The sequence below is a fragment of the Gasterosteus aculeatus genome, chromosome 1 (genome assembly GCF_964276395.1).
Source record: "Gasterosteus aculeatus chromosome 1, fGasAcu3.hap1.1, whole genome shotgun sequence".
Classification (NCBI taxonomy): Eukaryota; Metazoa; Chordata; class Actinopteri; order Perciformes; family Gasterosteidae; genus Gasterosteus; species Gasterosteus aculeatus.
The window spans coordinates 17,843,062-17,858,038 of record NC_135688.1 but is presented as its reverse complement, the minus strand read 5'-3'; the positions used below and the strand labels follow the sequence as shown (position 1 = coordinate 17,858,038).

Here is a 14,977-nt window from a genome sequence, read left to right as displayed (position 1 = left end):
TGGGCTGTCAGAGTGCTTATGTTGGTCCAGATCCAAATTATATTTTGTTTTTAAATTGGCCTTTTGATGTGTGTCCATTAACCTCCGAATGGTGTCTTTGAAAAAAAGACCGTTCAATGTTACATTTTGAAGCAATCCAAACTGATTGGATTCGATTCTTCGCGAACTGTTAATGCAATCAACTACGTTACCCGTAAATCATATAATTCTAAGAGAGCAACGCTAGCTCAATAATTCTGGACAACAGGATTAGTTTAATTTAAATTTGTTCAACTCCGGAACAAAGACTACGTGAGTCTGAAGCCTGCCGGGACGTGGCTAAGGACGGAACGGAAACGGTCCCACCGTATTATTGGTCCCCCGGTTTGCGCAGCAGTTTCTACCATGATTTGTGATCTTCGGTTCATTTTATCGGTTCAAAACGCAGCTGGAACAAGATGTAGTTTATAACTTAGTCCGGTCCGTCATCCGATTCAGATGTGAAGGCAAAGCCTTCAACATGTCGACTTCATTCATTGGTCGCGAATAACGTATTCTACGCTAAACATGGACTCGGACCGGAGGAGAGACAGCCGCAGTTGGGACTGGGACAGTCCGCAATGCCGAGCCCAGCTGGACGAGATCTTTTTCCGCCGACATGACTACATCCAGGCCGGAGCCCCGGAGCACCGGGAGTTCTGGTCCTTTTTTGACCGCTTCCAACGGTTCAAAACCAAGAAGGACATGTCGGGGCCCGGGGACCAGGGGGGCGGAGGAGACTGGAGAAAGCCCGGCACGGCCAAGGTGGACCTCGGCCTCCCGAGAGAGTACGATGCTCGTTACCGCATTAACGTATCCGTGGTTACCGGGGACGTGGAGGAGCGCCTCGGGAAGTCCGAGCAGCGCGGCCGGCAGAGGTCCTCCGGCCCGGGCAGCCAGGAGGTCTCCGACTGCCGCCTGGCGCTGCTGCACTTCCTGGACTTCAGCCAGAGGCAGAGTTTCGGAAAGCTGGCCAAGCTCCGCCGGGATCAGAAGAACCTCCCCATCTTCCAGTACCGGGACCGGATCGTGGACACGGTGCGACGGCACCCCGTGGTGGTGGTGGCGGGGGACACGGGCTGCGGCAAATCCACCCAAGTGCCGCAGTATCTCCTCTCCGCGGGCTTCGCTCACATCGCCTGCACGCAGCCGCGGCGCATCGCCTGCATCTCCCTCGCGAAGAGGGTCAGCTTGGAGAGTCTCAACCAGTACGGATCAAAGGTGGGTCACGTTCTGACGGTAGACTGAGCGGGTCCTCACCTTTCTACGGACATTCATCCCACACATGGCCGCATCGGAGGGACGTCGTTAAAGTTATTCGAAGTACTTTTATTTCACTGTCCTACTAAAAATTGTCTGCTACTAAAATATGTAGTTATAGTTCCTTTGAGGTTACTTTGGGGATTCAGATCAATAGTGCAAAAATAAAATAGTAATAATAATATTATAACAACATGGTCCATTATTATCGGTTAATATGACTTAATTGATCCCAGCAAAATCCAAAGTTACCCAGCAATGTATTGGGTAGTTAAAACAAGTTGCAGCTTTACCAGCCGTAACATAAAAGTGATACCGTAATGCATCAGTTATAATCCAATAATAAAATACATCTGCTTCTAAAATGGGCCACTCTAAATACTGACTAATGACAGTACTTTTACAACACCGTAAAGGCCGGGAGGAATGTGGAGGTATCCCTTTGAATAATGTGTGGAGGGCTACAACTCGTAAAATACAATTAGACAACATAATATAAAGTAATGGAAAATGGTTATTTGTGGTTTTGGTCATATATCGTCTCCTACTGTGTCTCCAGCAGTAACTCGATAGTAAACTCCTAATGTAAATATCAGAATAAGCTTACAACGTGTATTAATGCTCTGCAGGTGGGTTACCAGATCCGCTTTGAGACCACCCGGACCCCGGCCACCAAACTGTTGTTCCTCACTGAGGGGCTGCTGCTCCGACAGATCCAGCAGGACAAATCGCTGTCTCAGTACCAGGTGCTGATCGTGGACGAGGTCCACGAGAGGCACCTCCACTGTGACTTCCTTCTCGGGGTCCTGCGCTCCCTGCTGTCTGAGCACTCAGATCTGCGTCTCATCCTCATGTCAGCCACCATCAACATCAAGCTTTTCTCTGACTATTTCAATAGTGCTCCTGTGCTGCAGGTACCAGGCAGGCTGTTTCCTATACAGGTAAGCAGGCCGGGCCTTGCTGTAGGCACAGTCAAAGACATATGCCATGAGTAATGGACGCAAAGACAAAACGGGTTCAAAACATCCAGTATTTTAGTTTGAATATATTCTTTGTAGTCCAAGCATTCACTTGGGAAATGAAGTACCAAGCTGAATATTTCAGTGTTTTCTGGTTTTGGTAATATTGTGGTTAAATTTAGATCAGATTTATTTAATAAAACTGTGCGGTTCCTTCACTAAGGTGATATACCAGCCCATTCCGACTGAGGAGCAGCCGTCGCGCTCGGAGAAACTGGATCCCAGACCGTACCTGCGCATCCTGCAGGGCATCGATCAGCGCTACCCTCCAGAGGAGCGCGGCGACCTGCTCCTCTTCCTCAGCGGTGTGGCCGAGATTTCCGCCATCCAAGAGGCCTGTCAGGTCTACGCCACACACACGCGCCGCTGGATCGTCCTGCCGCTCCACAGCACCCTCTCCCTGGCCCAGCAGGATAAGGTACACTCGGCTTTGTTTGGTTGGGGGTGCATATGCAATTTTTGAATGTGTTGAACGTGGATTACTAGCTCTAATTCTCTCTGTCATCTTGTTGTTCTTCAGGTGTTTGACATTGCTCCTCCTGCAGTTAGAAAGTGCATCATCTCTACCAATATTGCTGAGACTTCAGTTACAATAGATGGAGTACGCTTTGTCGTGGACTCGGGTATGGTACCATTATTTGGAGAAAATATTTATTTTAATTATCTACACCTCCCAATGGGTCCCTCTGAATGAACCAAATGTTGTGCAGACAATATTTGTCCCAAAAGATCCAAAGAAAGAAAATCTGAAATGCAGAATTTGGGGGTGTGAATGTTATCTAACTTTTTAAGTGAGAATTTAAATAGTAATGTTAGAATAACACCAACACAAATGGGTCGTTATGTCATTCATTCTTTTACAGGGAAAGTAAAAGAGATGAGTTTTGATCCAAAGGCCAAGATGCAGCGCCTGCAGGAGTTCTGGATCAGTCGAGCCAGCTCTGAGCAGAGGAAAGGTCGAGCCGGTCGCACAGGTCCAGGAGTCTGTTACCGTCTGTACGCAGAGTCCGATTACGATAACTTTGCACCGTATCCGGTGCCTGAAATCCACAGAGTGGCCCTGGACTCACTCATTCTTCAGGTAACAATATCCCACAGAAAGCTGGATTGTTTTTCATACTTTTAACGTTAGTTGCATTTTAGCTTCATTCAACCTGTCTTGTTCCTGCAGATGAAGAGCATGTGTCTTGGAGATCCGCTTTCTTTTGTGTTCATCGATCCCCCTCCAGCCGCTAGTATCCAGACTGCTGTTACTTATCTCAAAGAGCAGGGAGCACTGGACAGTCGAGGTGAACTGACCTCTATCGGGAGTTTGCTGGCACAACTGCCTGTGGACGTGGTCATAGGTAAGATCCCCTTCACCGAACACACACAGTCATCAGTTGTTTTGTAAAGGTTAAATTGCATAATTTCCAGCTTTGTTTCAGTCAGTCATCTTCCACACTGCTTATCCTTAAGGGGTCGTGTAAATAAATCTACAAATGTTTATGTTTATGTGTGTTTTTGCGTGTGTTCATTCAGGGAAGATGCTGGTGCTGGGCTCCTTGTTTAAGCTGGTGGATCCCGTGTTGACCGTAGCAGCAGCCCTTAGTGTTCAGTCGCCTTTCCTGCGCAGCGCGCAGCACAACCCAGACTGTGGCACCGCACGCCAGCCCCTGCAAAGCAACCACGGGGACCCCTTCACCCTGCTCAACACCTTCAATGCCTGGGTGGAGGTCAGGGATGAAAACATTTTTCGACATTGGCTATTTGAAATGAACAGTGTCAGATTTGATACCAGATGGTCTATATTGGGCTTAACACCGTTCACGAACAGGTGAAGGGAGAGAGAGGTGGTGGCTCAAGAAAGTGGTGCAGAAGGAGAGGCCTGGAGGAGCAGCGTCTGTACGAAATGGTCAACCTACGCAGACAGTTCAAGGTAGGCAACTGCACAGTAGTTAACGTAATATATATATATATATATATATATATATATATATATATATATATATATATATATCTCACTTTTTAATGTTCTGAAGTTTGAACACTCTTTTACCATATGAGCTCCCTCTCTGGTTGACAGGAACTGCTGAGGAGCCACGGCCTGCTGGAATCGGAGAGCAGCACTCCCTCTGGTGGTGACCGCGGGCAGCGCAGGCAGAGGCTAACAGAGAGGAGGAAGCTGCATCAGCTGAAGAGAGATCACGAGCAGCAGGAGAGTGGCAAACGTAAAGTCCTGAGGATGGACGAGGGCCAGGACGGAGAGTTCTCCTCAGGTTCAGACACAGAGGAAGCCGGCAAAGGCAAGAAGGACAAGGCGGGAACGGGGCAGGACTTGGACATACAGGTAACGCGGGAAAGGTTGCTACAAAACACACTGTACCTCAACACCCACATTAAACCCTCTACTTTCCTTTGTGCTATTTTGTGGCACAGTAACACTGATCCGTGGTCTCTCTGTGGTGCTGTTTGGCCTCAACAGGATGTGAAGTTCAAGTTGCGTCACAACGTGTCAGAGCTGCAGAATGCGGCCAGCGTCAGTCAGGACATGTCCTCACGCCAGCAGGCTCTGCTCAAGCTGCTGCTTTGCCGTGGCCTCTACCCTCAGCTGGCACTGCCTGATGAACACAACTCCACCCGCAAGGACTCGGACCAGGTCAGCCCTCTAAATCATCCATGTTGATCCAATAAACAGCTGTTTCTATAGTGTTGTATTGATCCCCTTTCCCTTTGTGATGTATGTATAGGTGTTTCACACGAGGAATAAGCAAGGAGTAGTGATCCACCCAACTAGTGTGTTTGCCAGCGACCCAGAGGTGTTACAAGTGCCCGAGGATGACAGCGGAGAAATGGGTGAACCTCTCTGACAACTTCTTTCAAGAGCACCACGTGTAGATTATTCGGTATATTCGAAACCATGAAAGCCAAAACTTTTCCAACTGCTTGTTCTGCACTAGAAGATCAGCAGTTGTCTTATGTGTTTGCAGTCAAACTACTGTAATGGAGTTTTGCAAGTTGTTGCAAAATCTATTCCCTGGCCTCCTGATCCACCGCTGAAGTCTCCTCCTTCCACTCTTCTTATCGGACACGTCCCTCATCTTGTCTGTTTTGCTTCTCCCTCTTTGTCTTTGTTTCCCACCTGCAGGACCTGATAGACGGGACAGCAGCAGACACCAGCTGCTTGCCTTCGTCACTCTGTTGGAGACCAACAAGCCATATTTGTCCAACTGCGTGCGGGTTCCAGCACTGCAAGTGAGTATCAGATGTGTTTTTTTCTATTGTCTTGGATTTCGCTCTGATAAAATTCTGTATTTCATTTTATAATCCGATTTAGACACAGATCACGGATTACTTACTGACATAGTTGTACATCATGTATCATGTGAAGCTCGATGTACGACAAAGACCAGTGTATTGAGCAACATATTGTTCTTGTATCATGATTCCCTGCTCTGGTGCATCATGAAGTAGCAGTAAATGTCTGCGTGCTCACTAGGCTCTGCTGCTGGTAGCGAACTCTGTGGACAGCAACGCTGACTGCACACGTCTGGTGGTGGATGGCTGGCTGGAGGTGGAGCTGAGGGAGCCGGAGGAGGCCATGAAAGTCTTCTCCACAGCTCTAACGCTCCGAGCTGAGTGGGAGCGCCTCCTGTTGGTCCAGCTGGGACAGAGCACAATGGGGGGACCTGAGGTCCAGGGGGTGTCCCGTAAAGTCTTGGAGAAGCTGAGCGAAGGCCTGGTCCGCTTCCTCCTCTACACGGAGGTAGTGATGCAGCCCTGAACTGTTGTTGCCCGTGTGATGCTCCTCAAAAACCGACCTTAATAGAAGATTATACACGTATTCTTGATGCTAATAAGACCGTGTGAACTCTTGTATGTGTCAATATAGTTCAATTTGACTTTCTCAGTGACTCAGATCGTCATTTAACTTCTCATTTAACATACTGCACTCCTTATAATATACCTCTTACCTTCCTTCCCAGGTAACTTACAGCCTACGGCGACTCACGGCCTTCCAGACCCAGAACCTGTACATCGGCCCTCAACCTCAGTCTGATCACCACGAAGCCACCGATGTGAACCCGCTGTTTCCAGGAGTCGAGGCCAAGCCGCACCCCATTAAAGGAGGCCTGCGTGTCACCAGCTTCTTCAACTACAACTGTCTGGCTGTAAGTCTGTCTGAAACAGTAAAAAATCTAGTCAAACCGTCTCTAAATAGTTAGAAAAAGATTTTTTTTTAAACGTTACAGCTTCTAGCTAAATAGTTCCATGTCAGGTGACATGACCCTGGACTCCTGGACAGCAGCAGAGCTTGTTGTTGATATCAGAATGCAGGGCAAACAGATCAGCCTCTCTTGTTAAAGACATTTTAGTTGATACAAACTGATGTCGACATCTGCCAACTTTTTGTTTTTGATCTTTGTGTTTTCCACTTTATAATTTGCAGGACTCCAGGGATCTCTACAGTGAGTGTTTACGCACTTTCTGGAGCTGTCCCAACTGTGACCTCTACATGCCTCTGACTCCTCTGGAACGCATGCAGCACGAGGCCTCCTGCAGGCCAGCCGGAGAAGAGCGGCAGCCAGAAGAAGGTCCGCAATTTCTTATGTTAATATTCTTTTCGATGGATCGGTTCATATGAGATGGATAATGAAATGTGAGGCTAATTATGGCTTTGCGTTTTCAGAGGCAGAAGGTGGAAAGGCAGTTTCCTCCTCAATGTCCAGTCTCACCAGAGTTTATCACTGTGACGTTTGTGACGAAGACCTGACCCTCACGTCCACGGAGATCCTCAAACACAAAAGGCAGCACATGTATTCTGCCAAGTAGCCGACGTCCTAAAGAACAACAGCTATACGCAACCCGTGACTGATGAAAGATTTCAGTTCATAGAACTTTTTTGTATTTGTGTCACTGTTTTTCTTCTCATTTATACTAGAGGGATTTTAATAAAGTGCTATTACTTTACTCTAATGGTCACTGGATGTCTTTTTTTGTAGCCCTTTATAGTTATATTCTTTAAGTAGATAACGATTGCAAAAAATGTCAACTTATTCAAAGGCTGGAAGCAAGAGAGCAATTTCCTTTTTTTTCTCAAATTCCTTCCAGCGTTGTTGAATAATTATACGTCACAACTTTCCTCCTGTGTGATGGAAAAGGCCCAGTAAACATGCACACGCGAGAGAGGAGAAGACAATGATTTAAAATATAGAATGAGGGTTTAATAATGATACAAACCCACGATATGTAACACCTCAAAGCAGCACATTGGCACAAAGTCAGAAGTAAGACAGCACGAATAAAAACCTGTCTCAAAAAAATAAAGAATCAGAATAAATATCTCAATAAATAAATAAACAGGTAATATCTCATTAATTACTTTGAAACTAATAAATACGTACATTTGAAAATATGCACATTGGCAGAAATCAACCCAACCCAAAAAAGTAAATAGTACTTAACACAGAGTTACTTCAAAATCATAAGTTATTGATTACTCAAATCAAAAGGCACATTTATTAAGATGTAAGAATGGGGCCTGCAATCGTGACCACATGACTGTCAGTACTGTACCCTAACACCAATTCTGAACCAGAAGTAGCAAACTGTGTGCAATGGCTTTACTAGTCCTGTATATCTGCACCATCGAGTGAACGTGTGTGTCTGTGTTCAGTTCTATGCAGTGCAGATTTGTGGGGACCGTGTGTGTGTGGTTTTGTTTGTGTGTGTGTGTGGGACAGCCGGTTAAATGAGGATCTGGTGGTGGCAGTCTCCAGGTCAAGGGTCGTGTTCACGACTCTGAACCCTGCTTACTGCCTGCTCACTCACTTTAAGTCACTTTGGATGACAAAACCGTGGCTGACCTAAAATATAAATAATCTGGTGAAGCTTCTGAAAGGTTTATTCTGCCCTAATTCAACGTTTACTGGGTGACTTCCTCATACAGAGCCTACTGTAAGTAGTCTCTATAATCAAAATATAATGGGTTGCAGATTCTCTACACTGCTGGCATGTCATCCATCTTTGATGTTCAATGCATTTCATGAGGTATTTTGAAAATATTTGTTTTTAAAAGTTTGTTTAAGCATTTTATAGTAACAGTATTTGATATTAAAGCCTCCTTCTGTCAACATAAATTGTGATTTTATGAATATTGAGTATGCATTGCATTTTCGTCAAGAAGCAATTTTCTGTGGAGCAACTGGTGTCTCCAGTCTCTCTTTTCTGGAATATGTACACCGTGAATTATTTTACTGGTGTGGGGAGGCTATACTAAATCCGGGGGAATTTGTCTTAAAGCCCAACTATAAACTTACAAAAAACCTTCCTCACTCACTATTTTGCTTCCTAAGCACCTCAAGTGCAGTACAATACTTTTTCGCACCACCTCATCGATGGCATCGAAGAGGCAGCAGGAACTTTAAATAAGCTTAAAGCAACATTGAGCAAACACATCTGCCACTGGGCCCAAACAAAGACCTATCGCCATTTGTCTTTTTCAAGTCAATATCTATTTTCTTCATCTCGGGGTCAACAGACTGTAAGTGTAAATGTCACACATGTGCGGCTGCCGAATGACAAGTCTGTGTTCCTGTGTATCATTTCTGCTTCATAGTGGACACAGTAACACACTACAGTATTTAGTTCCAAACATTTTTGAACATGTTTTTTTCTAACTTGAGCGACTGGTACAAAAATACTCTTTTAATACAATGTTCATTGCACTTCATTTTTTGGCGGCGTCTCATCCAAAGGCCTAAACACATCGGCAGATCGGTAAGCATGGGATCCTGTTTGGTTTTTCTTTGGGGTTAGAAATGCACATTTTTTGTGTACGTTAGGTAGAATAGACTCGCTCAGAGGCCTCAGTTGTAAGCACCTTGAATGGTTCAACAATTACAGTGATGAAATGGGATGTTTTCTACTATCAATATTGAAAATACATGAAAGATGAGAAGATATGTGTAAACTGATGGTGTTTAATGTTCTACACACATTCCTTATTTACTTTTCTTCTTTTTAGAAAACAAAATGAACCTGTGTTTGGTTAAAAAGGGACCATAATGAATCACTTTATGACTTTTAAGTCTTTGTGGTTGTCGTTGCAACTTCCCATAATATGAATTGTCTCTTTGCATTTGATAACCTTCCTTCAACTATTGTCTACTACTTCAACCGAAAACCAGAATAGTCTCGGATGCTCGTGCTGTCTGCACTCGTTCGTGCTCCCTCTCCCCAAAGCTCTCTCTCTCCTTCCTCCATTTGCTTTCTTAACGGGGGTCGAGTAACATCTGAGGTAAAATTAGAGGTAAAGGGTCTGACTGATAAACAGGCCAACATGAAACAAATAACTTCCCCACAATTTCATTTTCGTATTATGTGATAGTGTGTGCCTTTGGGGGATTGTGTCAATATGTTTTATATTTAATAAATTATACCAATTAAAATTCTAACAATCGCATATATAAACATCTGCCCGCCCAAGACATTTTAAACAGTGTTCACACATGTTGCCTCTGCCACTCTCTTACTGTATCAAAGTCTATGACCGCCAATTCTAGATCAGCCAACCCTCAAATCCACTGTGAAGGCTTCAGTTGAATCCCATAGAGCCTGGTCTGATTCTAGTGCACCATCAGCAGGCGAGGGCCAGTGAGAAAGGCCCCAGGTTGAAAAGAGAACGAGCGGAATGCAGTGGAAGGCCGCGGGGCTTCGGAGGGCCACGTCGGAGTTCTGGGTCTACCGAGAGCCTTCGGATGCTCCGCCCTCTCAACAGCCAGACCTTAGCTGATTCAGGGAACCACTCGCATCCCCTAGCCCGGCCTCATCGGACCGCCTTGTGCTTCCCCCCGCAGCAGCCACACCTCTCCCCGCACCGCAGGCAGGCGTGCAAAGGCAGGTAGCAGCACATGCAGGGCACAAAGAGCGAAAGGGCCAGGAGGGCCAACCAGCGGGCACAGCAAAGGGGGTGCGGGTGGCCCCCCAACGAGTCGTCGCACGAGCAAGGCTCCCAGAACTCCCCCTCAGAGTCCGACATGCAGTGGTAGAGGAGGCTCTCTGCACACCACACGCAGGTCCACTGGCGCAGACAGTGCAGGGCCGGGTCAGGGGCGTCTCTGCAGCGACCCCGCCCGTTCTCCGAAGCGCTGAAAACCGAGCGGCAGTACACGCAGCGCGACGAGCATGACGATGAAGCCTGAGGACATGGGCTGTCGTCGTCGGGGGAGAGCACCCCCGGGTCTCCCCCGCCGCTGCCGGCCCCTCCTCCTCGCTTACGAGTCCGCGACCGGGGAGTAGCCAGCGAGGTGTGGATGCAGCAGGGAGAGGGGGATCCTTTGCACGTCTCTGGGGGAGAGCCGGCAGCTGAGGACGAGCCTGAAACCGCGTTGGGCATGGACACGCATGTGGGCGAGGACGAGGACAGTCTCCGGGAAGCTTTGCTGTCCAGGCTCACGGTCACATCGCAGCCCGCCGTCCCCACTCCCGCCAGGTCCTTCTCAAAGCGAACCACGCACAGCTCTGACTTGTCCTGCAGACTCCCTCCACCGCTGACAACTACACCCCCGGTCAGCCCCCCAACCATAGTCCTGGTGGCCCCCGCCCGACGATAGTCCTCATAACCTCGAGAGCCCCACAGGTCTTTGCAAGGATCTACACTGCGTAGGTCCCCTTCCTCCAGCAGGGAAATGGTAGGGGAGAGGGGGGAAAGGGGAGACGAGGCTCGTTGACCCACAGGAGGACTGGGTGGAGCAGGAGGTGGGGGCGGGGGCGCTGGCGGATTCAACACAGCCGTCATTTGCGAGTGCTGTCCTGGCCTGGTGTGGATCTGTGGGGAGGGTGTAGAATTACAGAGTTAGTCAGGAACAGTGTGCTCTGTGGAGGCCGTTGCAGGAGGTTTCATCGCTAGCAGATATTGAATCTGAAATGACAAAGAAAACACAATTTCTAAAGGATTTTAATCTATGGGGTGGTAGAGAGATGTTTAAATGTGAACATTATGTCATGTAGAAGAAATAAAAGTTTAGGGTGGACTTACGGTGAGGTGGAGACAAGAGGAAAATATCAACCTCCCATCTCATTGCTCTGAACGTCTACATTTTAGGTATCCCTGATTTTGCAGGGATCCCCAAAGACCCAATTATGTTCCCACCCCTTTCTTAGTAGTATTTCTTTGAGCTCATAAGTGTGTAAATGGAACACTAACTGAGAAATGTAACATGCGTCTGTTCCTTTGATCACCTTATCATCACAACAAAGTACCGATGGTGGACTCGGAGCGGCAGGTGTTTTACCTGAGCAGGCGTCTGGGTTGTGACGGCACGGCTGGATCCAAAACTAAATTCCTCTGACCGTACGAAGCATGTAGACGAAGACTCGCTTGTCACTATGGTGATGGGTTTGGGAAGCATCTCCTTTCTGCTGTTGGATGACGACTCACTTCCTGTATGAGACTGGCAGAGGCTACGTGTCATCCCACAAGTCAAGAAACACCAAGAACTGCATTGGCCCCAAGTGGGAGAGTAAATGAGCCACTTCCAGAGAAGAAATGCCCAAACAACAAACTGCTTGGATACTCACAGCTTGTCCATCATCCTCCGTGTCGGCTTCTTCTGGTGTGGAGGACGAGGGGGATTCAGAGCCTTGATAACAACATAAGAGAGGATTTGGGCTTTTCCAATTGCAACTCAACTAGTGAAAGTTCTCATGTGTGACTCGTGTATATCTACCTCTGTCGAGCTTGTCTAAAACAAGTTTCAGCCCTTTCTCAAAAGAGATGGCGTCGGCGGGGCTCTGGAACGTAAGGCCAAACTTTCGATCTTCTACTCGCCAGTGATGGAAGATGGGGTTCACCTTATTGTACACTAGCCCCCTTTGCACTGCGCACTCCAACACCGGCTAAAGACACAAAGGACAATCGCAGCAGCATAAGACGTTAGTTCACCAACCAAGTTGTATCCTTTCCTCAAATCGTGGCCCCACATTACAGAATCTACAGTCTCCAGGCGGCGTTGAGGAGCAACGTGGCGCCAAAGACAGCCGTAACACACGCACACACTCACTGCTCGGTCTCGCAGCCGTTCTCCGCGTATGATGTATTCTCTCCGCCCCCTGCCTTCATGACTCCGCCCTTTACATATCACCACATGACTGAGGCCGCCACCTCCAAGGGGCACCCAACCGCCACTGGAGTCGTCACGTGTCATCACCACTGCACGAACACGCACACTGCCAGGGAAGCCAAGAGAGTGAGCAGAGGCCCAGGCTGATTAAACAATGCAACATAGGCTGTACTGTACACACAAACACACCCAAATGCACGCAGACATGCACTGAAGACGCACATTCATTCATTCATTCATTTATTCAGTTGAAAAAAGTGATGAAGTATACACAATACAAAAATGCAGTACTAATTTGTGACAGTGCGAGGCAACTGCGAATTTCAATATTCGCTAATAAAAGCCAGAATTGACAGTGGGTATTGGTGTTCTAACGTGTGACAGCTCTAAAGCCTTTCATACAGTAGTCTTACATCCAGGGCAGTATTTACAGATCCACTATCAAGTGACTAAGGGAAATATGATTTGAATTAGCATGCGATGACGGTAAGAAAAATCAAGAAATATTTGTTTATGGTTGTTTGGCATGATTAATGCATGTCTGAACTTAAGGAGTGTAATTCTGACTATTTCATTGTGGTCTGACTATGGCTACATGCACTGAGAATAAAAAACAGCAGGCCCATATTGAGCAAACGCATCCGTCTGTGGATAGAAGGAGAGCCAGCATTGAAGAGCAGAGAGATGCACAAATAGGAGGAGGGAGGAAGAATGAGTGTTTCCCAGATAGATGTATCAATGAACGCACCCATTCGCCATCAGAGGCCCCGGCATTCTTGCAAAAGGAAGCTTTGCCTTCGCCAACCGGCTGAACAATTCAGCACCGCAGTTCGATGTGTGCATGCAATGCGTCCACCGAAGCGTCTTTTGCTTCATTTAAAACCACAATGAATTGTTTAGGATTTGCAATTGTTTTCCCCAGACGCCCCGGCTGCACGCAAATCATTAACACACCCCGATATTTTTTTTGTTATAGTGTTTTTTTGTGAATGGGGCGGCGCGAGACGGGCTTCGACAGCGCGCCGCGCGCGCTAGGCGTTTCGTCGGAAATATGTATAAGGCCTAAATACAAAGCAATCGCGTGGGAAAAGGGGAAGAAAAAGGGGGAACGAGTGGGTGAGAGGATGGAAACGGGAGATGGGGGGAGAGCTGGGGGGGTGGGGATTAGAAAAGGGAAGGAGGAGAGGAGGGGTGAGGATGAGGGAGAGCGAGCGAGCGAGAGAAAAAAATCACATTTCATTCATAAAGTTTGGCTTTAAAAAATCATAATGAAACCCCGAGACACGTTGATAAAAATCACAGCGCCTTCATCCCTCCCCCGTCGCACTGTAGCCATTTCTTGAATGACGAGATGCTGGCCCCAAACTCGCCATATTCCGCTTTTTGTCCCCCCCTCTCCATACATTTTACACATTGACTTATTTCGTGACTGTTCTAACTAACCCGTGACCACGCATTTAGTTCTGAATTGTTGCATAGCTTGTTTTTGTTGTTCCTAATATGTTGTTATTGTTATCAGAAATAGCGTTTAGAATGTGCGCCCGGCGTTTAAACGCACACGTCCACACGTAGGTGGGCAAACATGTATCACATATTGTCGTGCATGTGTCGGAAACGGGGTGTATGCTGTGGATCCAAGACTACGTAATGCTGTTTTTATTTTCGGCAGCCCGCTAAAGAAGAGCAACGATTTTGATAACATTGCGTGATGCTGGATTGGTGTGACATTGATGGCGGTGGCGTTCTTTCTATCCGTTTTGGCGGATTGCTGAATATATATGTGCAATGTTGAAAATGAAAATGTAAGGACTTACTCGCCCTCCATGGCTCGGTGTTGCCCGCCGCTTGCAGCAGCCCACCCCAGGGTCTCCTCTCTCTCCCTCTCCCTCTCTCTCTCTCTTTATCCTCCTTTCAGGAAACACTCACAGCCTCACTCACATTCTCTCTCTATCTGCTCTCATTTTCCTAATCTTTCTCTCTTTTCCTCTCTCCCTTCCTCTCGCCCTCTCTCGCCACCTTGATGTCGTTTCGGTGTATCAGGATAGGCTTGAGGTTGCAGCAGCCATTTTCCGCTGGCAGCATCCTCCCTCTCCCTCCCCCCCACCCCCCCCCCCCCCCCCCCCCCCCCCCCCCTCTCTCTCTCTCTCTCTCTCCGTGCCCTGTGCCAACACATCCGGACTAATCACGATAGCATCGCGCTTTTGGAGGGGCTATAGGCTTTATCACCATGCCGTAATTGAAAATAAAAAAAAGAGTAACGTGGCCAAATTATCCATAGGGCAACATAAAATAGAGGTGAATTCAAATGTAATTTTCCCTTCATTGCATATTTGCTTGCATTTGTGTTTTCTAATCACGGAGTAAAAGTTTGGTGCATATACTTTTCAACTGTGTTAAGCTAAGCCCCAAGGCAGAAGAATGTGCACCGTAGGATCCCAGTGTTGGAGCTGGCAGCAGTGAGTGGTTCAGCACCATGGACAGCGACACCTATTCTGAAGAGGCGACATCTTGGACGATTGGTTTGGGACTTCTATATTGACCAAATCATTACAGCTACTTAAATAAACCTGTACAGTC

General features: G+C 47.3%; 2 protein-coding genes across 3 annotated transcripts; one reads left to right on the top strand and one right to left on the bottom strand.

The window, feature by feature from the left end:
• The first annotated feature begins 221 nt into the window (after positions 1–221).
• dhx34 (DEAH (Asp-Glu-Ala-His) box polypeptide 34) lies at positions 222–7,247 on the top strand. Its single transcript, XM_040177582.2, has 16 exons — positions 222–1,239; positions 1,908–2,219; positions 2,461–2,715; positions 2,818–2,920; positions 3,161–3,378; positions 3,469–3,643; positions 3,819–4,012; positions 4,114–4,215; positions 4,363–4,626; positions 4,762–4,935; positions 5,027–5,132; positions 5,425–5,531; positions 5,776–6,042; positions 6,263–6,448; positions 6,727–6,871; positions 6,967–7,247. Exons 1-16 carry the CDS (start codon positions 547–549, stop codon positions 7,107–7,109), a joined length of 3,444 nt encoding a protein of 1,147 aa, XP_040033516.2. The 5' UTR covers positions 222–546; the 3' UTR covers positions 7,110–7,247.
• Positions 7,248–7,479: 232 nt separating this feature from the next.
• spred3 (sprouty related EVH1 domain containing 3) lies at positions 7,480–14,543 on the bottom strand. Of its 2 annotated transcripts, XM_040177591.2 has the most exons (6): positions 14,215–14,543; positions 12,341–12,506; positions 12,008–12,176; positions 11,859–11,920; positions 11,573–11,731; positions 7,480–11,106 (listed from the first exon to the last, which is right to left on the bottom strand). In XM_040177591.2, exons 1-6 carry the CDS (start codon positions 14,223–14,225, stop codon positions 10,105–10,107), a joined length of 1,569 nt encoding a protein of 522 aa, XP_040033525.1. In that variant the 5' UTR covers positions 14,226–14,543; the 3' UTR covers positions 7,480–10,104. The 2 variants fall into 2 exon arrangements, with proteins under 2 accessions (XP_040033525.1, XP_040033533.1); XM_040177599.2 differs by lacking the exons at positions 11,859–11,920; positions 12,008–12,176; positions 12,341–12,506; positions 14,215–14,543 and having other exon boundaries at positions 11,573–11,752.
• Between the last annotated feature and the right edge of the window lie 434 nt (positions 14,544–14,977).